The 27,474-nt window shown below is 39.7% G+C and overlaps 1 protein-coding gene and 1 long non-coding RNA gene across 5 annotated transcripts; both read left to right on the forward strand.

Annotated features, from left to right (window-relative positions):
• The first annotated feature begins 1,041 nt into the window (after window positions 1–1,041).
• pan2 (poly(A) specific ribonuclease subunit PAN2) lies at window positions 1,042–18,753 on the forward strand. 2 transcript variants are annotated; one of them, XM_023289997.3, is made up of 26 exons: window positions 1,042–1,189; window positions 1,643–1,948; window positions 2,077–2,246; window positions 2,380–2,500; window positions 2,632–2,709; window positions 2,795–3,065; window positions 4,068–4,413; window positions 6,237–6,333; window positions 6,523–6,642; window positions 6,745–6,864; window positions 6,956–7,084; window positions 7,212–7,411; window positions 7,539–7,687; window positions 8,325–8,431; window positions 8,522–8,620; window positions 8,739–8,827; window positions 9,291–9,435; window positions 9,574–9,711; window positions 9,829–9,888; window positions 9,975–10,065; window positions 10,154–10,311; window positions 12,744–12,887; window positions 16,005–16,184; window positions 16,323–16,416; window positions 18,156–18,359; window positions 18,492–18,753. In XM_023289997.3, exons 2-26 carry the CDS (start codon window positions 1,661–1,663, stop codon window positions 18,524–18,526), a joined length of 3,633 nt encoding a protein of 1,210 aa, XP_023145765.2. In that variant the 5' UTR covers window positions 1,042–1,189; window positions 1,643–1,660; the 3' UTR covers window positions 18,527–18,753. The 2 variants fall into 2 exon arrangements, with proteins under 2 accessions (XP_023145765.2, XP_023145841.2); XM_023290073.3 differs by having other exon boundaries at window positions 18,156–18,347.
• A 2,317-nt stretch (window positions 18,754–21,070) lies between these two features.
• On the forward strand, window positions 21,071–27,248 carry LOC129349514 (uncharacterized). 3 transcript variants are annotated; one of them, XR_008602549.1, is made up of 3 exons: window positions 21,071–21,252; window positions 22,388–22,537; window positions 26,754–27,248. It is a non-coding gene; the product is annotated as an uncharacterized LOC129349514 (long non-coding RNA). The 3 variants fall into 3 exon arrangements; XR_008602550.1 differs by lacking the exon at window positions 22,388–22,537; XR_008602548.1 differs by lacking the exon at window positions 21,071–21,252 and having other exon boundaries at window positions 22,107–22,537.
• Window positions 27,249–27,474: the final 226 nt, after the last annotated feature.

The following is a 27,474-nucleotide window of genomic DNA, read 5'->3' on the forward strand; positions in this document are numbered from 1 at the left end:
ACTTTCAAACTGCCAGAACGTCCCTCCCGGAAAGTTCTGCAAAACCCTGGATTATGTTCAGTGTTGAGTCTGTACATGTAATGCTTTCACAATTCCCACTGCCACATTAAGATATGGTTATAACTATAAGCAACTGAACTATTTGGTTGAAGAGGGAAAGAGACAGTTTATAAGAACAATGAGAACATAATTCACATTTCATTTTGTCCAGAGCTACAGAAAGTCTTCCCTCCCCAGGTCTGTTTTTCATCAGTTTGTGTCATTTAATCTAAGGTCACTCTGTGATCGCCTTTATGATCTTTTTTAAATATTTATTGTTTAAACATTTTTTATTGGGCTGCAACTAATAATAAATTCAAATATTGATGATTGTATTATGTATTTCCTTGCCTAATTAACTAATTGCAAGGCTTTTAAAATGCCATAAATACTGAAAAATAGTGACATGTCTTGTTTAATCTGACCAACAGTTCAACACCCAAAGAATATCAGTTTAATATGATATCAAAAAAGAAAATAACAGAAAATTCTTTACTTTTGAATAGTTGAAACACGAGTAAGTTGGCTGTTTTGGTTGGAAAATAACCTAAATGAATATTGAAATAGATGGTTATTGGTTTTCTGTCAGTGGACTAATAGAATAATTGACTAATAATGTCAGCTTTCACCCAAAATGAGCGAAAGTCGTCAAATGATCTCAAATACATGGGAGACTGTGGTGCCTTCATGGCCACAGTTTACTCGGTTAGTGACAGGCTTGCTCAGGATTTTACTGGTAGGCCTATTAGTGATTTAAAGAAACTTGTACAGATTGAAAAGATAATTTTCCCGTCAAGAAGATGAGTTCATAACAAATGGAATTTTTATTACTACTGAAAGGGGCTATGAAGACAAAGTACAAGAGATAACTTCAATTCTTGTAAGGAATACTGTGCGTGAAAAATGAAATGAAGTTATCATAAACACAACGCAGCGTTTACTGGCGTATACAGACTTCAGAAAACGGCAGTAATGCAACAGTTAGGATGCAAGCTGCCGCAGAAACCCAGAGAAGAAGAAGAAGAATGGCAGTTGCTGCGCTGTTCTTGAACGCAGCACCGTTTGCTGCGGAAACGTTGAATGTGTTGTGTGTGATTGTTGTGAAAGAAGTGAGCATGGACTCCTGTGCCGGAAAGCACTTCAAGAATAGGTCAGTGAAGACGTTGTATCGAGAGCTCAAAGTTATCTTTAAACGAAATGACCCACACTCTTCAGAATAACGGCTGTTTTGGGTGCAAAGCTGACATTATGTGCGGCTCAGTTTAGCTACAAAGATCTATAGCGTTGCTAACGTTAGCAGCTAGTAACCAGTTAGTAGCTAGTAGCCGTTAGATGAAGTTATTGGACACTGATGTGAGTTATTAGCTAAGGATCCTGTATATAACTTAGAAATGTAAACTACAACGTCGTCTTTGGGTGCTTTTGCTAGCTGTTAACCCTACCGTTAGCTTCAGGGGCTACTGTTAGCCCAGCCAAAGCTAACATTTAGGTAGCAAGACTTAAGATATGACCCAAAACTAAAGTTCAGCTCATTAAACACAATATTTAAAATACATAGGCTTTGGAGGTATTATCATTCACAGAAGTTGTCGTTGTGCTGCAGGTTGATTTAGCTGTATCCATGATGAACTTTGACGGTCTCGACCCCGGAATGGGTGAATATTCACCCAGCCTTCACGGCACTCTGGACGCAGGACTGGAGCCCTCCATGGACCCGCACCTTAACCCAAACCTGCTGCAGGGTGTGGAGCTGGACCCAGAGGGGCTGGCTGTGACGGTCCCCGAGCCTGTGCACCTGATGGAGGGGATGTTTTCTGAGCTGCACAGTGTAGTTTCAGAAGTTGGCATCCCAGTCACTGCAACACATTTTGATCTCCAGGAGGAAATGCTCTGGATGGGAAACCACAGAGTGAGAGTCTTGATAATGCTGGAGTGTAGATAGTTTCTGCTGTGTACATCATTTTTTCAAGTTTACTAATCACACAAATACGTTTCAGCTAAGTCACTCTGTGGTATTCCTTTAATTATTCCATTTAGGGTCATGTAACGTCGTTCTTTGGACCTACAATGGGCCGCCATTCTTCTTTCCAAGTGCATGCAACGGATGATATTCGGCACATTCAGAGTTTGGAAACAGGCGTGTTGTTCCTCTCTAAGTGCAACCTCAAGTGCTACACACGTGGAGGTCTTGTCATGTTCGATTATCCGTAAGTCACAAAACATAGAATGGAACAAATGTCGTTGTGCTGATAGTGATTGTAAACAACCTGCCACTGTGAAATAGTTATTTTTTAGAATTTAACTTACTGATAAAAGTTTATGACTGTATGTGTGTTTCAGGATGGAGGAGGGAGCTGATATGCATAGTCTCCTTATGACTGACAACAACACGTTGCTGATGGGGGGATTACAAAACTATGTGGCTGAAGTTGACTTGAATACTGTTCAAGAAACTCAAAAAGTAAGACATTGGGATTGCATTTGCCCTATCTATGGGTGTGCCACAAGGCCATACATGAGATATCTTGCCATACTATATGAGAATAAGATTATTTTAAGTAAAAGATTTACTGTTTATTGTCTGTGTGACAGTTCACCGTTGAGGTACCCGGGGTGGCAATAATGCGTCAAACCAGTCGTTATTTCTTCTGTGGACATACTTCTGGCAAGGTAAGGGTGACTTGAACATGTCAGCTTACAAAGGATGCTTGTCTGGTTTACACAACTTTCAATTTCACCCTCTGTTAAAAACAAGGTAACCCTTCGGGACTTGCGCACCTTCACGATGGAACATGAGTTTGATGCATTCTCTGGCAGCTTGTCAGACTTCGATGTTCATGGAAACCTTCTGGCTGCGTGCGGCTTCTCCAGTCGAGGACTGAATGGGATGGCATGCGACCGTTTCCTCATGGTGTATGATCTCCGCATGATGCGAGCCGTTACTCCGCTTCAGGTGCATGTGGATCCCCTCTTCCTGCGCTTCATTCCCACCTACACATCACGCCTGGCGATCATCTCACAGACAGGTATTAACTGGGGACTTTAGGTCATTTTACTTTCATTACCTAGTTTGTTGGGAGACTTTTGGCAATAAATGTCGCACTTGATTTTTTGTGATCATGAGGTTTGGATTTTAGCTTCACTCAACAGTGGAACTGCTTTCTGAATACAGACAAGTGACAAAACAAAGGGAAAACTAACATCAAGTGTCGTATTAAGATGTTGGATCAGGTGTTTTCAGAAGTCTCTGGAACTCTACTGGTGAAACTGAACATTATTCCTCCAAAAGATGTTACTTTTTGTGATGTTTTGTTGATGGTGCTTGAGAGATCTGTTAAACTCATCGATCCAAAGTCTCTCGTAGATGTTCACTTAGATTGAGATCAGTCATAACATGTGATTCAAATAATTTTTAAATAACTATTCAATGACTATGTGTTCTATGGATGGGGGCATTATCATGCTGGAAGAGACCACTGTTTCATCATAGGTTAAATGTGATCACTCAGGACAACTTGGTATTGATTTGCAATGATGATCCCGTCTAAGAAGTAATGTGTGTTTTTTGTTTTCTTCAGCTGAACTCAGTTATGTGTTATTTCATCTCAAATCATTAAGTACATTTTGCTCAACCACTTATGATTTGCTTGAAACTATATTTTATTGTGAACTGTAGAGATTTAAAATTTAATCTGTGGATTTAGACTGATATGAGTACTTTCCAAGATAAATGAGAAAAAAATTCCGCACATTTTTTGCACATTGACACATCACACAAACACAGGTTATGTTTGGATGACAGTATCTCAGGAACTATTAATCAAGCTAAAATTTCACAAATATCTTCATAAATATCCATACTTTATATTATAAAAATTGATGCAAATCAGAGATGGTCAAGCAGAAATTGTTCTAAGCATTTGATGATTTCAGATGGAATGACCTTCATGTATTTCAGTGAAAATGTTTCCTAAATATTGCTATGTGTAGATTTGCTATAATTTTTCAAATCCTGTATTTTTCTTCAGGTCAGTGTCAGTTCTGTGAGCCCACTGGCCTTGCCAACATGGCAGACATCTTTCACGTCAATACAGTGGGCCAGTTGCTGATGAGTTTTGACGTGTCGTCCAGTAAACAAGCCTTGGCCTTTGGGGATTCTGGGGGATGTGTGCACCTCTGGTCTGATGCTCCGGAGGTTTCGTTCAATGACTATTCTCGGGAGACAGACTTTGCCCTGCCCTGCCTTGTGGACTCGCTACCTCAGCTGGACTGGAATCACGATCTGCTGCCCCTCTCCCTCATCCCCATGCCGCTGACGAGCACTGAAGCTCTGCTGTCAGACTGGCCCACTGCCCTGGCTACACCCAGCCCCAGGTAACACAATCGCAACTGCTGTGTGCCTTTAAAAAGTTGATCAAGGTCACTGTAGTTATTTTGAGTCAACTTCACACGCACTGTCCTGCTGCTGGATATACTAGACTTTGTGACTATTGCTATTTCAGCTGATTTATGTAATTATTTAGTCTGTGTTCAAAATGAAACTAAATATTAATCACGTGGTTTTTAAGATTTACATCTTGAACAGGAACCAGTGTGCTTGGGGCTGAATCACTCTGACAAAAAGGGAAGTTGGAAAGAATTGAGAGACTGACTAATGCATTGTTGACTTTAAAATGGTGGTGTGACTGTATGTAATGAAACCACAACAAAAACAATAGCTGGGTAAAAAAATAGAGATGTATGATCTCATCCTTCATAAACACATGTAGTGAACATCTGGAACTTGTTAATTTCTCTTTTATGCTGTCATACTTGGCAAACTGATCTGAGACAGTGATGTCAGTGTTTTAATTTAGGTCACAATGCTAATTGCACAGTTAGCAATAAAGAGGTAGAGTGATAGAGTTTTGATAGTTTTGCTTAAAAGCATCAGATGTGGGTTGCAGAACCTGTTGCTTTTCATTTGTGCAGCCATGTTAATAGATTAGGGCTGCAGTGGCATGTTTCATGGAGATTCTGCATGTCAGCTATTTTTTTCATTTGATACAAAATAGAAAATGATTTATTTTGTAGTTGATATTGTACCAGCAAATCTGCACCTTTCATTGTAGCTTTTTTGTATTTATCCATGAAAAATGTCACACGCCTATAGGATATATGATAGGAGTGACAGTTTTAACATCATTATACTTTTCCAAATCTATTGGTCAGATCATATTTCACCCCTAGATCTCATTTTACAGAGGACATGCACATTAGGTTATCATTATGTCATGTTTTACAGAGAACATGCCCAGACATGTTCAACCTTTTTGCTCCACATTTTACCCTTATTATTTTGTGATAGATTTCATGCATATTAGGAATTGTTATGTTTCTAATATATTTTGAAAGTTCTAGTACCTTAAGTTTGCACCATTATGTTTTGAGTACACCACATCTCATTTTATAAAAAGTATGTATCTTCACATCTAAGTTACAGGTTATACTTTGCGATCTTCCAGCTGTGTGTGTGTGTCCTCCACAGACACACACCATACTATCAAACGTCAGTCGTTACTAGAAAATTCATCATTATTTATTTTATAAATATGTTTTAACTGTGGTCTTCAGTCTAATAGCGTTTGCCATGATTATATCTTCTTTTACTTTTAGCACATTATACCCAAAAAATATTACGGTACACGACAAAATTATATGTGTTTGTGTTTTTTTAGCAGATGAATGTTAGTAAAAGAGAAAGTGGAGGCCACATGTGCACTGTAACAGGAATAATTGTATTACATTAGAGGGTTCAAGAACACCTCTCGTGGAAATAAAGTTTTCTTTGTTAGCTTGTCCATATGGGGTTTTTTATATGCATCAAGAACGAAATAAGTGGTCAACCTCAGGGCTGAGAATTTACACCTTGAAACTACAGTATTCTGATACTAATCTTTAACAAAAGGATTCAAACCCCTGGAGTTTCATATGTAACCAGACCTGTCAGCTTGCAGGGTTGGACTTTATATAATATTATTATTTCCAATTTCAACGTGTATGTGTCAATGACATCATTATTACAACTTGCTGGTGTGTAGTGTGTGTTTTAGCAGAGTTATCATTAGTCTCATGGCTTTTGTTTCTCTTTTTGTTTTTCCCCTAACTGTTACTGTTTATCAAAGGCTTCTATCTAAAATCTCGGTTCTTTCCAACAGACGAGCTCCTCCCGTGGACCCAGAAATCCTGCGCACCATGAAAACTGTTGGATTCATTGGTTACGCAGCAAATCCTCGTACCCGTCCTCGAAACCAGGCATGTGGAGTTGAATTTCCCTTTTTACAAAATTCCTACATTTTGAAAAGGCTGTGAAAGCATAATTCTACGTTGCATATTTTGGTTACAATTGTGTAATTTCCACTTAATTCATAATTTCATAGATTCTGTATCATGTTTATGCATAGATTACAGCTATTTAAAATCTATTTTGTGCTTTGGTTTCAGGTTCCTTATAAAATTAAAGATGTGGAGCTGGATTATGATAATTATAACCAGGTCCCTGAATCACCAATAGGGCGTGACGAAGAGCCACACCTCTACATGGTCCCAAAAAAGTACAGAAAGGTTGGACTTGCTCTATTTCGTTATCGTTTTGGTTGATTATTATTTTCTGATTATTTGCTTGCTGTTGCTGTGTAAGAATAATTGTTATTACTGAAATTTCAGGTGACAATTAAATACTCTAAACTTGGATTAGAGGACTTTGACTTCAAACATTACAACAGGACCTTGTTCGCTGGCCTGGAGCCGCACATTCCCAATGCCTACTGTAACTGCATGATCCAAGTAAGAAACGAATGTGTTCTTGTTGAGATTTAATTCATTGTGAAAGATTGTTAAGGTTGTTGATCTCTTGGTTTTTATGGTGTAACGATAGGTATTATATTTCCTGGAGCCAATCCGGTGTCTCGTGCAGAATCATTTGTGCCAGAAGGAGTTTTGTTTGGCCTGTGAGCTGGGCTTCCTCTTCCATATGTTGGATTTGTCACGAGGAGATCCATGTCAGGTTGCTGTTTTTTGTTGTTTTTTTTTTAGATAACAGCAAATGAATCTCTTGGGCAAAGCAGAGGTATTAAATTTTCATTCACTTTGTGTTGTAACTGCATGTTTTCTCCCCCATCTCCTTGCTCAAGGCCAGCAACTTCCTCCGGGCGTTCCGCACCATCCCCGAGGCTTCAGCGCTGGGCCTGATCCTCGCCGACTCAGATGAACAAACAGGGAAGGCCAGACTCGGTCGCTTAATCCAAAGCTGGAACCGCTTCATCCTCACACAGCTCCACCAGGAGACACAGGAGCAGGAGGGTCCACAGGCCTACAGGGGAGCCAGCAGCAGGTCAGAGCAGCTGCAGGAGGCAGTCAGCAGAGTCTGGAAGTGTTCTTGGCACAAAGCTATTTCAGATACTAGTTCAGGGAAATGTAACCATCCTGTCTGTGTTGCTTTAATGCTGTATTTGTTGCAGTTCTCTGGGCTCCTCTGGTGAGTCTGTCATCGGAAAGCTGTTTGGTTGTGAAGTAGAGAACAGCAGTCTGTGTCGCTGCGGCAAGGAAACGGTGCGTTCCTCGCTCACGTTGCTCTTCACCATGCATTACCCTGAGCAGAACTCTCAAGGTGAGTTTAAAGTGCTTTTTCACCCTGAGATGCATCAATGGTCCATTTTAATGGTCATGCTTTTATATCAGGGCTGATGCCAGTTATTGTTAATTAAAAAAGACTGACAACCAGTATTTGGACCCAATACACATAATACCTTTATATTATACATTAACAACATGTATTATTTATAACTACTATACAGTGATGTCATGTATTAACAGCATCTTTCATTGATACCTATGTTACTTCATTAATAAGGTTTATTTTACCTGAGTAATTACAGTAGAAATAACAGTGATGATGCCAGAGTGACAGAGCTCATATCTTCCTTTTAATGTGAGTAAGCAGCTTCCTCACAGTCCACCATCATTTATTACCATGAGCTGCTTCTGTTAGAGCTACATCCCCGTACTCTAGATCTTGTGTTAAGGGGTTCAGACAATAATGGAGCGTTTCAGACAGAGATTGACGAGAGGTTCTGCAGCGGTGTATGTAACGGTATGTTTTTGAACAGTAAAGCTTGTTCTGGTGGACCCCAAACATTAAATTCAGAACCTATAAATGTGCACAACATGGACTCATTAATGTAGGGTGAGTCGAGGTTCAGGGGAATATTTGTTGACAGTATATTAATTTCACTTTTACTTTTCAGAAAAGACAATTAAGGAGTATGACTTTGCTGAGATCCTGAAGAAAAGCATCTGTTTGGAGCAGAGCACTCAGGCGTGGTGTGAAAACTGTGAGAAGTATCAGCCCACAGTGAGTAGCTTTTATTAAGGTGTAATAGCAGCTGAACATACTGCAAAATTTTACATTACAGAGCAATAAAGTATTTGTGTTGCATTTCAGGTGCAGACACGCAACATCAGATGTCTACCAGATGTTCTGGTCATAAACTGTGAGGTGAACAGTGCTAAAGAGGCTGAGTTCTGGAAGGTTCAGGCAGAGGTAAATGACATTAACTTTAGTTTTATTTTCATCCGGACATGTTACAAATACACATGGATAAGTAATTCATAGCTTGCCCATTTATTATTTGACAATATATTTGTCTCCTGTTTTCCAGTATGCTTTCAATAAGGTCATGCAAAAAGAGGCGATGGAACCTGTGAAAACTAAAGAACCCCCACCCATGCCCACCGAGTGGTGCTTGGAGTAAGATCACTTTAAATATCAAATCGCTTTGCATTGTTGATTGCTTTCATTATTGACAAATGTTTTTGACTACTCAAAGAGCAATGCAGACTCAAACAAGAAAACCTTTTAGCTTAAGGTTTTGCTTTAATGCTCTGGCAGCCTCTACTTTTCTTTTGTTTTTCTTCAATTTCCTTAATTTGTCATTTTCTATAAAACACAAAGTATAAAAAATGTTCATGATTTTATCACACTCTTCAAATTGCTAACTTTGTCCTTACACCACTCCACCCAAAATTTAAATACAAATCTTATTAAAACAGCTGAGATCCTGAAACAATCATATACTTTACACTTTTGCTTTGAAATTGATTTTAAAAAAAAAATTGAATATTTAAGCTTTGGCTTCACTAATAATCTTATTTGGATCAGTTGAAACCCTCTTGTAACATTATTTTCACTTCACTATACATCTTTTATGCAGTGGGGAGGAGTTCTGCAATATGGACGGCTTCACTTTTGACACCCAGGCGGAGGATCTGCGACATGTCTGGATCCCTCTCACCCTCAAGATGTCCATCAGCAAAAGTCAGGGCTTGGAGATCAGAAGCTGGCCTGAGGGAGAGGAGGTGAGGGAGATTAGGTTTTCAGCTTATTTCTGGAGTAAACAAATACTATAATTTTTTGTTTTGCCTCTCTTTGTAAGTTTTCATCATGCAATCAAGATTTACAGGCAAATAACGACTCGTTCCTTTGTCTGTGACTAGGTAAGTGCTGCTGAAGAGGCGGAGGGTGCTTCTCTCTACGACTTGGTGGTCACGGTGCCCCACGTTCTGGACGCTCGCACAGGTGGAAACTTGATTGCGCACATTAAAGTCGGTGAGACCTACCATCAAAGAAAAGAGGTGAGTGAAGCTTATATTAGAAACTACTGTTGGAGAGACACTCGCTTCTGCAAAGTTAAAGGTCTAAACAAAGTGCAGTTGATGTTTGAATTAAAAAACACATTTGAAACTTTTCAGGGAGTCACACACCAGCAGTGGTACCTCTTCAATGATTTCTTAATTGAACCGATTGACAAGGTAAATAATTTCCCACTTTTACTTTATGTTACTAAAATGCTTTGCTTGCAGTCATGTAAACGTGGAATTTTTTTTGTTTGTCAAAGACTGAAGCGGCACAGTTTGATATAAGCTGGAAGGTGCCAGCCATCCTGTATTACGCCAAGAGGAACTACCATACCAAATATGACCTCCGCAGTAAGTTTCAGAGCATTAAATCTGGAAGTTTTACTTCTTGGTTTACTTTCAGGTCATTCACCTTTCAATAATTTGCTCTTTGTCCCAGTTAAAAATCCCATCGATGCTAGCGTGCTGCTGACGGAGGCCTCGTTGGCTCGGAAACAGAGGAAGAGTCACGCAACTTTCATCCCCCTCATGGTCAGTGAGATGCCTCAGGCTGGTGACCTGGTGGGACTGGATGCTGAGTTTGTCACACTCAATCAGGTGAGTCTGTATACATCTCTCTGTCACACAATATATTTAGATTCACTCAAGTAACCAAACTAACCACACAGAGATCATGCAGGTGATCGGAGATTGTGTTTACATGCACCGTGGTAACCAGGGGACTCTGCTATGAAGTAAGATAGGTGGGTTAGTGAGGTATGTTGAGACTAGAGCCAGAGTCGTGAAGGTGATTTTTTAAATTGATCATTTAAATCACAGAGACATCTCCCTTACTCCAGATATTTTTTTGAGGATTCTTTGAGTGTATGCAGATTCTCAGCTGAGTGAATACGTTTTATCTGCTGGCCTGTTGTCCTATATGTTAGTAACTTCACTGAATGAAGCCGTGCAGTTAAAGTGGCACAAACTGTATGCATAGCATTTCCACAGGTACATAAATATATTCAGTTGATAAAACAGAAATTGCATAAATGTTTTTATATTTGGTCGTCATATGCTGCCAAGTCCATATTTCTGTACTGCGGCTCATCATTTGTCTACTTTCATCTAACACAGTGAATATTCAATCAGTATCATTATTTTCACTTAAAATAATGATTTCAACGTATCCTTTATTATGTCAGTGTCAGACCTAAAAGCGCTTCTTCAATAAGAAGTTTAAGTGAATGAAGTTTACCAGCTCTAATGAGCAGCTGTGATGTTAGAAATGAGCGGCTGCATTGAGAGTGGAAAAATACACAATAAGCAGTTTCCCACCAGCACCTCTTTCTGGCATCATTTACAGTAATCATTTTACCGTAATAAAATTTTACATCCCTCATAGTTTTTTATCATAACCACCTGTTCCTCTCATCTGAAGTAGGTGGCACATGATCAGTTCATTTTGACTAGACTTGATGTGTCAAACGCTCCCTTTTATGGATGTGTGCATGGAGCCTGGTGAAGAAAATCTGGTTAACAAAGAAAGTTGAAAGCTGCTGTTGTGATAACTGTTATCTCTGACTGGAGTTTTATGTTATGTCAAGCCAGCTAACACAAAGAAAGCCTAGCTATGTCAAACCTAAGCTGAGAATATGAAGGAAGCAGACCAGGAAAAGCCAGGATAATAAGAACGTGCCGATGTGAGAATCCACAGTGGATGATGCAGACTTTCAGTGAAGATGTTTTCAAATTACTAAACTCGAATTGTACGCTGCTGAACAAAATTAGGAAACGGCAAGAAACATTGTTTGGACACATCATAAACAAAGAGACCCTGGAATACGTTGTCACACCTGGAAAAATAAATGGGAAAAGATGACGAGGCAGACAGAATGAAAATGATGGACGGACCGACATCATGGCTACACAACAGAAAGGGCAACAGTCACAATTCAGAAAGCAAAAGATCGAATTAGATGGAGAGAAATGATCGCCTACACTGAATGGAATGGCACTTGATTGATTGGGACTTTCTAACTCGAGGGTATAACACTCAGTGGTGGTTATATTTTGTGCTACTTTCAGTTTCTCTTGGCCTTTAAACAGAATTATGATAAACACAAGTACACATTTCATCCACCTGCTCCATTGTAACATCACCTGTTAAAGGAACGCTGTGCTGCTTATGGATGCTGGACAACACTATATGTGACACAGTGTGATACAACCATGAAAAACACTGGTTTCCAGTGTCACAGGGAAATTTTCGACAGCATAAAATTTTTTGATTTTTTCTTTAAAGAGTAAATACAGCAAGGTTATAACATGTTAAAAAGGTATATTTTCTTATGTCAAGAAATTAGTTGAGGCAGTGCACTTGTTCAAAAGCCCCTGAGATTATCACATATCAGGGTTTTTTCCTGGTTCAAAAAGGACCGTTTAGGGTGACTGTGCACCATGAATAAGCATAATCGGTCCACACATATTAAATGCAACAACTGTGTGTTAACTTACAGAAATCTCAGCATTTTTCTCTTATTTTTCACCAACTGATAATGAAAAATGTATAATATGCTTAAATAAATTAAACCCCAATTAGCAAATCTGCTGAGATTTTTTTTTCTTTGTGTACTGATGCTGGCAAAAATCTCTTTGGGGGAGTGGTGCTGTAAATTCCTCCATGCAGGAAAAACTCCACACATCCAAAGGCAAACCAAACAATACAATCTCCTTTATTAATGAGAAAAAAATCTTTCACTAGAATGTTTTTAACTTTCTCCCATGTTAACAGGCCTTAAGTCCAAAAGGCAATGCAAAATAATGTCATGTATTTTCAAGTAACAAATGAGTAAAAACATATAAACAATCAAACACTTCAACACTTAAGACAGTGATGTGATTATATGAGAGGAGATGGGCTCTGGTGGTGCTGCTGCATGTCAACTGACTGTCAGAAGAGAGAGCAAGAAAGCGCAGCTGGTATTGGTGTATTGATGCTGTGGAAAATGAGTATTCAGATCAACTGAACTTGATGTGTTCATGTGCAGGAAGAGGCAGAGCTGCGCAGTGACGGCACCAAGTCGACCATAAAGCCCAGTCAGATGTCAGTGGCCAGGATCACCTGTGTGAGGGGTCAGGGGCCCAACGAAGGAGTTCCCTTCATTGATGATTACATCTCCACTCAGGAGCAGGTGAGACACTGTGCAGTGGAAACACCAAGATGGCACAACAGCAAAAAGAAACTGTGTTTAAGGAATATCATTCAGGAAAGACGCTTTGTCCTTGCATGTATCATGTTTGCTTTATTGTCACCAGACTGTGTGTCCTTTTGTTATTGCTGACGATGCACTGATTTATGTAATGATACACTTGATGAACTGTTAGTAGCTCATTCAGTAAAGAAGCATTTGTTTGACCTGCAGGCAGTTCAAGCAACTCTGGAAAGTTCTGAATTGAGCAGCACATCATTTATGAGTAGTGGGAAGTTTAACTTTTCCTGCTTTCCATTTATTGAGGTCAGATTATTGAGTTTGTTTATTTTTCATGTGGCCAGACGGAAGAGAAAAGTCTCAATTCATTAACTATGATGAAAGCAGCAGAGTAAATATTAGCCTTAAAGCAGTACAATACCTTTTCAGTCTTAATCCTATAATGCTGCTGCTTTCATGTGTACCACTAGTCTGACTCACTGGATGTCGGCTACAACTAGTGAACGCACAACAGAAAATCCCAAACTCTGACTTGTGACACAGCCATCATCAGTCAGGCTTCATCTGTCGGTCACCAGTTATCAAAATTATGTTTGCCTCTATCTGCAGTAGTCTCACCACTAAGTCACCAGAGGTCTTTTTGTTTTGGTTGTTGTGGTGTTTTCTTTTGTGTGGAATTAGCCGTTGTAATGATAAAGTTTTCATCTGTGCTTTTGAAACAGTTCCACCACAACAAGTTTATCCCCCGTCACTGTTGTGCAGAATCATGAGGTGCGCTCCAGTATCCATACTACCTTACAGTAAAGTACACCAGAAACGCATTTAATAGAATAGAATAGCCACTTTATTGTCAACCAGAACATACACTAGTTGGTGCACATCAGACTGAAATTTCGATGCAAAAAAGCTCATCATTGGAATGATGAAAAAAAAAAACAGAAAAAGACTATTCTGAATAAAAAACTATTTCACTATAAACATGTTAAAAAAAGATACAAAAATATATATACATATATATATACACACACACACACACACACACACACACACACACACACACACACACCTGTAAACATACACATCCACACATTTATTTTACAGAGCAGATGTAGCAGCAGTATTGCACATAACATTGAAATGTAGCAGCAGTTATATTTCACAGTGGGTTATATTTCATAGCGAACTATGGGTGCCCAGAAGGATTATTGTGAGTTCAAGAGTCTGATGGCTTGGGGGATGAAACTGTTACAGAACCTAGCTGTTCTCGTTGTGATGCTGCAGAACCTCCTCCCAGAGGCGAGCAGGGTGAACAGTCCATGGTGGGGGTGAGTGGAGTCTTTGATGATGTTGCGGGCTCTGCTGAGACAGCGCTTGTGTGCAACATCCTGGATGGATGGAAGAGAGGTCCCAATGATCTTCTCTGCCGTCCTCACCACCCTCTGCAGCGACTTCCTGTCTGAAGCCCTGGAGCTACCAAACCAGATGGAGATGCAGCTGGTCAGCACGCTCTCTATGGTGCCTCTGTAGAAGGTGGTCAGGACGAGAGGGGACAGCTGTGCTCTCTTCATCCGTCGCAGGAAATGCAGATGTTGCTGAGCCCGTTTGACCAGAGATGATGTGTAATGACCAGTCCAGACTATCCGTGATGTGCACCCCCAGAAATGTGGTGCTGCTGACCACCTCCACAGATTTATTGTCGATGATGAGAAGTGAATGACTGGGCTGCTTCCTCCGGAAGTCGATGATTAACTCCTTGGTCTTCTCAGCGTTCAGGATTAGATTGTTCACGCTGCACCAGTCCACCAGCCGCTTCACCTCCTCTCTGTAGGACAGATCGTTATTGTCCCGAATGAGACCCACTACTGCTGTGTCATCCGCGTACTTGATGATGTGGTTTGAGGTGGATGCAGAGCAGCAGTCATGCATCAGCAGCGTGAACAGTAGTAGTCTTAGAACACATCCCTGTGGGGATCCGATGAGCTGGAGATGGTGTTTCCCACTCTGACTGACTGTGGTCTGTTGGTGAGGAAGTCTAGCAGTCAGTTGCACATTGGGGTGTTGATACCCAGTGGAATCAGTTTGCTTACCAGCTGCTGGGGCATGATTGTATGAAATGCTGAACTGAAGTCAGCCAGCAGCATTCGTACATAGGCGTTCTTGTCCTCCAGATGTGCCAGGCTCAGATGGAGAGCAGAGGAGATGACATCCTCTGTGGAGTGGTTTGGCCGGTAAGCAAACTGATACAGGTCGAGTCCAGGGGGCAGTGTGGAGATGATATGGTCCTTTACCAGCCTCTCAAAGCACTTCATCATGATGGGTGTAAGTGCCACAGGGCGGTAGTCGTTGAGGCAGGTGATGGTGGATTTTTTGGGCACTGGTATGATGGTGGCGGATTTAAAACAGGATGGAACAACAGCCTGCTCCAGCGAGGTGTTAAAGATGTCCATAAGCACCTGTGCCAGCTGGTCGGCACATTCCCTGAGTACTCGTCCTGGAGTGTTGTCAGGGCCTGCTGCCTTGCATGCATTCACTTTCCCCAGGGTCTTACGGACTGCAGCCACGCTGCATGTCTCCTGATACATACTATGTCAGATGTAGTGTGGATGATGTCCTACTACATCTGGTCAGATTTGCGATATGCAAGCTAGCATGTTGTTCTGTCCATACTGACCCACAATCCTCTGTGCACTTACATCAAATATGTCATGATGTCTTGTGCAAGTTTAAACAAGCTGGAGCCACTGAGAGCACAGACAGATAACAGCTCCGGACCTACTACAGACAGTGATGGTCAAATTTGAGGCACAGTATTATGACCAAGTAGTATGTCCCAATGGTGTGCACAGTGCATTAAACAGTTCGTACTGTGGAAGAGCAGCTGTAGTATGTACCTATAGTAAGATGAAAAAGGGTGTGATTTGGAACACAGCCACAGTCACAGCGTCCTTCACTTAGCTCACACTAAGATGATTGTAATTGGTTTCAAGAAACGGAAGCAAACCAGAACATTCTGTTGCCCTTCAGCAGAATGACACTGAGGTGCATCTGGATCAGTGAGACTAGTGAACCACTAACACTCGTGACTGTTTGTGCTTCCAGGTGGTCGACTATTTGACACAGTATTCTGGAATCAAGCCAGGAGACCTGGATGCTAAAATTTCTTCAAAACATTTGACGACTCTGAAGTCCACATACCTGAAGCTGCGCTTCCTCATTGATACAGGGGTTCGCTTCGTTGGTCACGGCTTACAGAAGGACTTTCGTGTTATCAATTTATTGGTATGTTTCTTCTCAACAGCTGCAAGTCATATTTGTTGTGTAATATTTAAAACACTGTAAAGGCAACTTCAGTCATCTCACTGCAGATTCTCTCTTTGAGCAGCAGTGACTGAAGACTGTTTATTTGCTGTTTTCAAGGTTCTGAAAGATCAAGTCATTGACACTGTCTACCTGTTCCATTTGCCCCGCAAGAGGATGATTTCTCTGAGGTTTCTTGCTTGGTACTTTTTAGGTAAGTCAAAGTTAAAATTGTAGAACTGACTGTGGCCAAAAACCAGAACAGAAAAGAAAAGAAGCACAGAGGGCTGTAATACGGAGTAAGCTAGACACAGCCTGGCTTCCTTTGTATTAACAGGCTCAATAACACCTAGAACCCCAGTAAGAGATGATGAATATGACAAGTTTTTTGTTAACCAGGTTTTCTTCTTTGGACTGTGTGCTCATTCACATAAAATTAAATTTAATGGGTCGCCTTGCTCTTACTTTGCACAGAATTTACCGATTCCTTTTCTCCTACTTGGGGCAAAAGGAACGTGTGGTTTTAATGGAGAACTATGATGACTAAAAATTTGCTACAGTGGAAAATGCAGTAGACAGCCTTTAATCATGTAGGTTTTTTACATTATATCATTCGACTTGGAAGCAGACACATGTCAAATGTACGTGGTATGATTGACATTGGCCCTGCTTGATCATCGCCAAGAGGACTAATATGTTATTGTGATTTTATGACGCTATAATGCACACGTAATCTGCTACACATTACAGTTTGTGCTGCTGCCTGTCTTGGCCAGGAACGCCCTTGTAAAAGAAATTTTTAATCTCAGTGAGCATTTTCCTGGTTAAATTAGGGTTGAATAGAAAACCAAAACAAAATTGAATAGGCTAAATATGCTGGTTCCTGCTGAACACCAGCAACTAGGAACTTCTGTACAGTAAAATTAGCAAGATGTGCCTCCAAAATGTGGTCATCTGTACGGATAAAAATCTCTTTACCTATTGTCAGAGTATATGCAGATTTATAGAAACCAGAAGGGTGTAATATGAAGCAGGTTTCACCTAGACAGGCTTTCTTTGTGGAAGCTGGCTTGGTCTCAGTCAGAGATTTTGGGTATCATGACGGTTTGACACATCATGTGACTCTTCTGTCTCACAAAATGAACTGATCTTGTGTCGCCTACCTCACTCAAGAGGAACACATGGTTTGGAGGCAAAACTATGAGGGCCTTAAGAATGTATTATGGTGAAAAATGTAACTACTGATGCTAAAGAGGCATGTTGGTTGGAATCTGTTAATTTTGTAAGTTAATGTATTTATTTTACGCTCAATGCAGCATCTTATTTCCAGTGTGACAGCAGCACATTAGAGCTCTTAAAATTTAAGTTTCATTCATTTAAATATTAAAAAATGTATTGAAAAAGTGTATTTAGTTCTGACTCTGTCTCATAATGAAGGATACATGGAAGTCACTTTAGTTTTGGGTCAAATTAAATTAATGTTATTGATTGAATATTCTCTGTGATAAACACCAAAAGACTAATCAGTTTTCTAATCTAGAGTTCCAGGACTTGGCATCAAATCAGGACCAAACTTAAAAACATGTTGATGCATTTTCTGCTTCACCAACTGAGAGCATGTCATGGCAACACGATGTATACAGTTTGCACTATATTAACGACTCGGCTTCGTTCAGTAGGAATACTCATTTATAGCTCACCAGATTTTATTCCCTCAGCTGAGGATCTGTAGAGCTCACAGACAATCATCAGGGAAAAAAATGGGGAATTACTTCAAAAATCTGAACAAGAAATCCTCCGGAGCAGGTTAGCTGTGTAGCATCAGTTATCATGGTGATTTAGCAGGTCAAAAGAGAGACACCTTCATGCAGCGCTGAGGCAGAGGTCTACTTTCAGTTACCAGTAGATCATCTGACTAGTCGTTGCTGATTGTCCTCTCCATTGTGCTCACAGACCTGAACATCCAGGGGGAAACCCACGACAGCATAGAGGACGCACGCACGGCCCTACAGCTGTACAGAAAATACCTGGAGCTGAGCCGTGGTGGTGGCAACGACGAAGTGAGGAAGATCCTGAAGGGACTCTATGAAAAAGGCCGACAGCTGGACTGGAAGGTCCCGGATTCGGACACAGGAGATGGTCAAGGTAGCCCAAAAAGTACGACAAAACGCTGAATTAGATGTAGACTGATTTTAATAGTAATGTTTAAAATGTGGTATTAAATCTAGATGGGAGGGCTTCGTTAGGAACAGTCTGTGTGGATTGAACGCACTCTCCTGCCTTCAACAGGTGCTGCTGTGTTTCCCTCTGTGATGGGGCTGTGAGCTGCACCTCGACCGGCGCTCCCACTGAGCCACTTCCATCCTTCACTGTCACATTTTTACACTGCAGCGTTAATAGAGGTCTGTACAGTCCACTTTTAAGCATGCCAAAATGTTTACTTCTCATTTCGGAAAGGTTTTTTGGAAAAAGGAAATTAATTTGTATTTCATGACGATTTTGTGGTGTCTTTTTTTTGTTTCATGTAAATAAAGAAACTTATCTCTGAGAACTGTGAGATACTTGTTCTTTGACACCAGAATCTGGGAAGTCTTCTTTAAAGTAGAACACCCTCCATTTTTATTCAGGGAGGTCAACTCAAATTTAGCTGTGACTTTAGTTTCCCAGCCCTCTGTAAAATTTGAAGTAGTGTCCTTTTATTAACATCTGGCCATTCCAAACTGGCGTTAAGCCTTTAGTAGCATTTAAGACAGAAATTTGCAGGCAGTGGGAATGAGAGCAACAATAGATCTGTTGTATGTACTATAATAAACTCCACCTTTAATGAAGTATAACACACTTTACATAATGTTAACATTAGAATTTAAAAAAGCGCTAATTTTTATAGAACGTAACACATGGTAAAGTGAGCATGAAGAATCCGAATCATTTCGAATGGCCAAGGGCTCGACTGCAAAATCACACTTTTAAAAACATCTGATTCCATTTTTATTGTCAGAGTTTTATTTATGTGTAGCTGGAACAGAAATTTGTTGTTTATACAGCCAATCAAAGCGTTCAACACAAGAAGATTTGATCGATTTTCTCATTTTTTAAGAAAATGAAAGAGCAGCGATGTTTCAGATGTTGCTGTGTTGTTAACAGCTCTACTAAGAGATATTACAGCTCTAAACATCTCTGCTGGCTTCACCATCTTTTTCAAAAACGCATAAAAATACATTTAGTACGTAACAAGGCAGGGGTGCTTACGATGAAGAATCTAAATCATTTCAATCGGCAAAGGGCTTGACTGCAAAATCACACTTTTAAAAATATTTGATTCCCTTTTTGTTGTCAGACTTTTATTTCTATGTGTAGCTACAACAGAAATTAGTTGTTAAAACAGCTAATCAGAGTATTCGACACAAAAGTTGATTGATTTTCTAGTTTCTTAAGAGTGCTTTTTTTTCTTTTTTTAAAAAACAAAAAAACAAAAACTAATTATGCTGTATTTTGTGTTTCTGGTTTAATAGCCAAATCACAGCTCCCCACATTCATCTTATGACCCTCTGGAGGAGCCTGAGCCCCAGGTTGAGAACCACTAGTCTATAATACAAATATTATAGAAATAGTTAAAATCAGCTGTAACAGTAAAGTTCAGCTCAAGTCCTGCATCTAGAACCCTCAACTTTTAACATTACTTATGTGTCCTGTCCAATCAAATCTACCTCTAAATCCCATTTTTATGTTTTTAAATGTAATAGTGCCCTCTGATGGACGTTTGTGGCACTGAACATATGTAATATCCTCACAGGTGTTCATTAGTTCTTAACTTTCAGAAGACCTCCAATGCTGGTTTTAAACTTCTCAGCCATTAATTAGCGTAGTTTAACACGTTAGAACCCAGCGTAGCGCCGGCGCTACGTTTTGCATATTGATTTTTGATTGGCTGTAGATTTTAAACCAGATAAGATAGATCGACAATTCTTTTTACATATAAAATCTGGGGAGTTACACTAACATTTCACACATTCACCAGGTCTCAGGGTGCTTTTTCGTTGCAGTGATGGGTTTGTAAAAATACACAATAAAGCGCACACAACAAAACTCTTTATAAACCAGACCACCGGTATTTGGAGGACTTCTTACGTTGAAATAAGCGTGATCACGTTGTGGCCATGACCTGTCACATGATTCTTATGCGTCCATACCCGAGAGGCTCCCGTCCCCATCAACAGGAAGTGACGTTAATGCCGGGAGTTGTAGTTTTTCAGCCGACAACTACAACTGCAGTTGCACACATACGAGCTCTCACTCGTTTCAGTCCCACTTTTTTTTTTTTTTTTTTTACAAAAACATTCAGACAAACAGCCCACACACACACACCAGACATCCACCACGGTCCGTGTATGGATCTGGTAATTGGATTTTCCGTTCTGAAACGGGTATTGAAACACAAAAAACGAGTGGTTATTTGATTTTCGTTTTAAAATACAAAAATTAAAATTGAAATACAAGGCACTTTTCCTTTTCATGATCAAAAAGGGATATACGATTTTTTAAAATAAAATCCGTTGATTTTCGTTTTATATTTAGAATAACAAGAAAGTAAAATCAGTAAGAGACAGAAACGAAAAAGGTCCATTATTTCATTTTCTGAGACCGGAAGTGGTCATCAGCAAGTGTGGAGCCAAACAGAGTATGGTGCATAGACTGTACATACATTTTTTTTCGTGAGTTTTCATGGTCAAAATGAGAGATCAGGTGGCTGATCTTAAAATAAATCAATATTGATTTTTTTTATCGAGCGTTAAAGTTTTGCGAATCCAGGGGGCGGGACTACTTGATTGACAGTCCGGTCTGGAATGATTGACAGGTCCTATGGAGGAAGCAGCAGAGACTCTGCTCTCCTCGTCTGGATTAATTCTAATATAATAACTGTTGGTTTATTTATCGGTGGAGCAGCACAACATTTTCCACAGACAGTTTTCCTGCCCGTTGGCTTGTTTTAATCAGTTTTCTACCTTCGGCTGATTCTACCAGCAGACACTGAAAGGACTCTAATAGTTCGGTAAGTAAATGTTTATTTTCGTATCGGTGCCGCTTTTAATGCACTTTATATGCAGCTTTAGTGTCAGATGTAATGTGTGCCATGCACTCCAGATGTTGGTGGAGTTTGTTTCAGTGTGTGTTGACCGGAGAAGAAAGTTAGCATAGTAAATATTAGCTTTAATGTTAGCGATGCTAAAAGAGCTAGCTGCTAGTCGTAGCCTGATTAAAGCTAACGTAGCATCAAGCTAATGTGTTGAGTTTCATGTAAACAGCTGAAGTGTGTTGTGTTCCTGTAATGTGGTTCATTAAGTTCATAAAACTGTGGCTGGTTGACATTAATGTAACGTTCAGGAAACTTAAATGTGATTAAAACAGTAACGTTAATGTTCTAGTTGTCAGTAATCAGCTTTAATTTGACACTAAAACAGACTCTGATAGTTTTAAATGACTTCAGTTTCATTAATTTGTTGAAAATTGTCTCATTTGTTGTTGTGATGTTGCTGCTGATTCATTAAAAGCAGATGATCCATGTTGAAGATACGTTTAGTTCGAGTATCTGAAGTACAAGAAGGAAAATGGAAGTTTAGTTCTGCTACATCAAAGATTTCAGGATTAAAATAACTAAATGAGTCTTCATGCCTCAAACTTTATTTTTACAATAAAGAAATAATGAAATAATCACAGATAATAAAAATATAAATAGCAGAGAAAACCTAAGAGAATAATTTCCTGAAAAGTCTGTGAAGGAAAAGCAGCTTTTTATCCTGACAGATCAGAATCAGCTCCAACATCTGCATCTGACAGCATCAGGTCAACCAGAAAGAAAAGAAAAAGAAAATGACTTCTTTCTGATCACATCTGTTCCACTGCTCACAGTCTGCTGTTGCTCACATTCTTCACATTTATAGTCCACTTTTAAAAGTTCAACAGACAGGTGCTTTGCTTTGGAGTGTGACGATGTCTTCGGTGATGTGGAGAGTGAAGTTTCCGTTTCACCCACAGTGTGCTTTAGGGCAGCCGGGTCAGACTTGATGTTTGAAATACTGACTGACAGCTCAGATTTAACTGTCTGTAGTTCTGTTTTGATGGGTGTTAAACTTTCACTCAAAGCCGCCAGGAGCTGGGTCTTTAAAATAACCGCCGTCTCGTTACAGAGTGAAAGTAGCAATTCCTCCTTAAGGTCAGAGATTGCAGCATCTGAGGGCCTCTTCAAAAGAAGATGTAGTTGATGAAGGCGTTCTGGAGCAGGACCAGAAAGACCATAAACCAAGCAGCCTTGAGATCTTAGGCAGTGTCTCCCTCAGGTGGGTGTCAGCGGTGTTCACGGTCAGGTCTGTGGTAATCCTGTCAAAAAACAAAACAGAAAAAAATCTAGATTATAAATCAACATGTAACCAAAGCACTCTGTGTATAACGCCATAGTATAGGATGTAGTTCAGAGAATGTCAAAGTATAGTATACTTTTCAAGAATAACATAGTATGGCCTGTCGTTCATAGTATAGCATGTCGGCAAAAAAACCCAACTGATTATTATGTGGTTCAAAAAGTGCAACATGATAGGATGTTGCCTAAAATTGTCATGTATGATATGTGGTTCAAAAAATGTCATAGTGCAGTATATTGTCAAAATAGTATGTTTTTCAAGAAAGCATCAGAGTATATGTCATCTAAAAAATGCCATAGAATAATATTTCATTGCACAAGTAAAACTATAGTACTTTTTAAAACTGTTCAAATTCTTATGTTGCTAAAAAACAAAACTAAAACAAAAAAAAGTCATAGTCATATGTCAATTTACAAAGCCTATAGTATACAGTGTCACCCAACAAACGTCATAGTATAGCATGTCGCTCTCAAAACGTCATAGTGTAGCATGTCGCTCTAAAAACGTCATAGTATAGCATGTCGCTCTAAAAACGTCATAGTATAGCCTTTGGTCCAACAAACATCACAGTATAGCATGTCGCTCTTAAAACGTCATAGTATAGCATGTCGTCCAAAAAACGTCATACTAAAGCATGTCGCTCTAGAAACGTCACAGTATAGCATGTCGCTCTAAAAACATAGCATAGCATGTCGCTCTAGAAACGTCATAGTATAGCATGTCGCTCTAAAAACGTCATCGTATAGCATGTCGCTCTGAAAACGTCATAGTTTAGCATGTCGCTCTAAAAATGTCATCGTATAGCATGTCGCTCTTGAAACGTCATAGTATAGCATGTCGCTCTAAAAATGTCATATTATAGCATGTTGCTCTAAAAATGTCATAGTTTGGCATGTCGCCCAAAAAACGTCATAGTATAGCATGTCATTCTAAAAACGTCATAGTATAGCATGTCGCTCTAAATACGTCATAGTATAGCATGTCACCCAAAAAATGTCATCGTATAGCATGTTGCTCTAAAAACGTCATAGTGTAGCATGTCGCTCTAAAAACGTCATAGTATAGTCTTTGGTCCAACAAACATCACAGTTTAGCATGTCACTCTAAAAACGTCATAGGATAGCATGTCGTCCAAAAAACGCCATAGTATAGCATGTTGCCCAAAAAACGTCACAGTATAGCATGTCGCTCTTAAAATGTCATAGTATAGCATGTCGTCCAAAAAACGTCATAGTATAGCATGTCGCTCTTGAAACGTCACAGTATAGCATGTCGCTCTAAAAACATCATAGCACAGCATGTCGCTCTAAACACTTCATACTATAGCATGTTGATCTAAAAACGTCATGGTATAGCATGTCGCTCTAAAAACGTCACAGTATAGCATGTCGCTCAAAAAACGTCATTGTATGGCATGTCGTCCAAAAAACGTCATCGTATAGCATGTCGCTCTAAAAACGTCATAGTATAGCATGTCGCTCTAAAAACGTCATAGTATAGCCTTTGGTCCAACAAACATCACAGTTTAGCATGTGGCTCAAAAAACGTCATAGTATAGCATGTTGCCCAAAAAACGTCACAGTATAGCCTGTCGCTCTCAAAATGTCATAGTGTAGCATGTCGCTCTAAAAGTGTCATAGTATAGCATGTCGCTCTTAAAACGTCATAGTGTAGCATGTCGCTCTAAAAACGTCATAGTATAGCATGTCGCTCTTAAAACGTCATAGTATAGCATGTCATCCAAAAAACGTCATACTAAAGCATGTCGCTCTAGAAACGTCACAGTATAGCATGTCGCTCTAAAAACATCATAGCATAGCATGTCGCTCTAAAAACGTCATCGTATAGCATGTCGCTCTGAAAACGTCATAGTTTAGCATGTCGCTCTAAAAATGTCATCGTATAGCATGTCGCTCTTGAAACGTCATAGTATAGCATGTCGCCCAAAAAACGTCATAGTATAGCATGTCGCTCTAAAAACGTCATAGTATAGCATGTCGCTCTAAAAACGTCATAGTATAGCATGTCACCCAAAAAATGTCATCGTATAGCATGTTGCTCTAAAAACGTCATAGTGTAGCATGTCGCTCTAAAAACGTCATAGTATAGTCTTTGATCCAACAAACATCACAGTTTAGCATGTCACTCTAAAAACGTCATAGGATAGCATGTCGTCCAAAAAACGCCATAGTATAGCATGTCGCCCAAAAAACGTCACAGTATAGCATGCCGCTCTTGAAACGTCACAGTATAGCATGTCGCTCTAAAAACATCATAGCACAGCATGTCGCTCTAAACACTTCATACTATAGCATGTTGATCTAAAAACGTCATGGTATAGCATGTCGCTCTAAAAACGTCATGGTATAGCATGTCGCTCTAAAAACGTCATTGTATGGCATGTCGTCCAAAAAACGTCATCGTATAGCATGTCGCTCTTGAAACGTCATAGGATAGCATGTCGCTCTAAAAACGTCATAGTATAGCATGTCGCTCTAAAAACGTCATAGTATAGCATGTCGCTCTAAAAACATCATGGTATAGCATGTCGCTCTAAAAACGTCATTGTATGGCATGTCGTCCAAAAAAAGTCATCGTATAGCATGTCGCTCTTGAAACGTCATAGTATAGCATGTCGCTCTAAAAACGTCATAGTGTAGCATGTCTCTCCAAAAACGTCATAGTATAGCATGTCGCTCTAAAAACGTCATAGTATAGCATGTCGCTCTAAAAGTGTCATCGTATAGCATGTCACTCTTGAAATGTGATAGTATAGCATGTCTCCCAAAAAACATCATGGGATAGCATGTGGCTCAAAAAATGTCATAGTATAGCATGTCGCCCAAAAAACGTCATAGTATAGCATGTTGCTCTAAAAACGTGATAGTGTAGCATGTTGCTCTAAAAACGTCATAGTATAGCATGTCGCTCTAAAAACGTCATAGTAAAGCCTTTGGTCCAACAAACATCACAGTTTAGCATGTCACTCTAAAAACGTCATAGTATAGCATGTTACCCAAAAAACGTAACAGTATAGCATGTCGCCCAAAAAACGTCATAGTATAGCATGTGGCTCAAAAAACGTCATAGTATAGCATGTCGCTCTAAAAACGTCATCGTATAGCATGTCGCTCTAAAAACGTCATAGTTTAGCATGTCGCGCTAAAAACGTCATAATATAGCATGTCTCCCAAAAAATGTCACAGTTTAGCATGTCGTCCAAGAAATGTCATAGTATAGCATGTCGCTCTAAAAACGTCATCGTATAGCATGTCGTCCAAAAAACATCATCGTATAGCATGTCGCTCTTGAGACGTCACAGTATAGCATGTCGCTCTAAAAATGTCATAGCATAGCATGTCGCTCTTAAAGACGTCATAGTATAGCAATGTTGTCCAAAGAACATCATAGTGTAGCATGTCACTTTTAAAACGTCATAGTATAGCATGTCGCTCTAAAAACATCATCGTATAGCATGTCGTCCAAAAAACATCATCGTATAGCATGTCGCTCTTGAAACGTCATAGTATAGCATGTCGCTCTAAAAACGTCATAGTATAGCATGTCGCTCTAAAAACGTCATAGTATAGCATGTCGCTCTAAAAACGTCATAGTATAGCATGTCGCCCAAAAAACGTCATAGTATAGCATGTCGCTCTAAAAATGTCATTGTATAGCATGTCGCTCTCGACACGTCATAGTATAGCATGTCGCTCTAAAAACGTCATCGTATAGCATGTCGCTCTAAAAACGTCATAGTATAGCCTTTGGTCCACAAAACGTTGTTTTGTCCCAGCTGTCTGAAGTAGGTGAGGAGCAACACCAAAACAGTCCAAACGCTGGTTTCCAGAGGGTTAGATGAGTATTTATTTGAAAGAGTACGTTTACAACAACACAACATGTGAGGGGGTTAAAAGCAAATGGGTGTTAGTAAAATAAAAATAAATAAACAGAACTTAAAGTGAACTTCATGTTGACATTGATGGGCATTCCAACCAGGAACAAAGTAAAAGATAATCAATACGAAAAAAAACCTCTTCCTGTTCACCTCTTCAAGCCCAAAAACACACCGCAGTAGCACCCTAAACTAAAACTACCAATGGGTTTCCTGTTTTCCTTTCTGAACAATTCAAAGGTCCCTCTCTATCTCCCCACACATCCACCAACCACTGGAACACATCTCCAAAGTTCTGCCAGGCCAGCTCAGCTTCCCCTCAGAAGAAGTTCCGCCACCTGCCAGATGAAGCAGCCTTTTGAGAGGCAGCTGGCATCGTGATTGGACTGTACTTTGGTCTGTTCCAATCCAGCTTCAGCTCCAGAGACGGCAGGCGGGACGAGTCAACGGAGGCCGGGTGGACGAAGGCATGCAGCTGAGTACAATCCAGAAAACAACAGAGGAGGAGTGCAGTGGCCCAGGGCCAGAACAAACAGAGTATGTCTCTTAGAAAACATCATAGTATAGCCTTTGGTATGAAAAAACACCATAATATACATCGTATATTGTACAAATAACAAGTCAAAGGAAAGAGACATACATTGAAGAATTGTAGTAATTGTGGGCTGACTGATTTACTGATTATCAGTGTTTTATTTTTTACTGATTTACGGTAATAAATACATTTAAAAATGGTGCTACTTTGGCTCTGAACCTTTATCTACCTGTGGTGGCTCTGTCTTCTGGAGTGATTTGATTGGTTATACGTCACGAATAAAACTCCTTTAACTTAACTTCTGTAAACAAAACAAAAACGTATCAACAAAGTTTCCTGTTAGAGTTTGTGTTCTTCTAAGTTTAACTCCAAGGTTTTAAATACGTTCATTTACTGCAAATGAATATCAACTCCAAATGTCTCAGT

The sequence above is a fragment of the Amphiprion ocellaris genome, chromosome 8 (assembly GCF_022539595.1).
Source record: "Amphiprion ocellaris isolate individual 3 ecotype Okinawa chromosome 8, ASM2253959v1, whole genome shotgun sequence".
In the NCBI taxonomy this organism is placed as follows: Eukaryota; Metazoa; Chordata; class Actinopteri; family Pomacentridae; genus Amphiprion; species Amphiprion ocellaris.

Coding starts and splice junctions, on each gene's coding strand:
- pan2 (XM_023289997.3), top strand. CDS start 1,661: ATGATGAACTTTGACGGTCTCGACCCCGGAATGGGTGAATATTCACCC. Junction 9,712..9,828: donor CCTACCATCAAAGAAAAGAG/GTGAGTGAAGCT, acceptor GAAACTTTTCAG/GGAGTCACACACCAGCAGTG. Junction 16,417..18,155: donor TCTTGCTTGGTACTTTTTAG/GTAAGTCAAAGT, acceptor TTGTGCTCACAG/ACCTGAACATCCAGGGGGAA.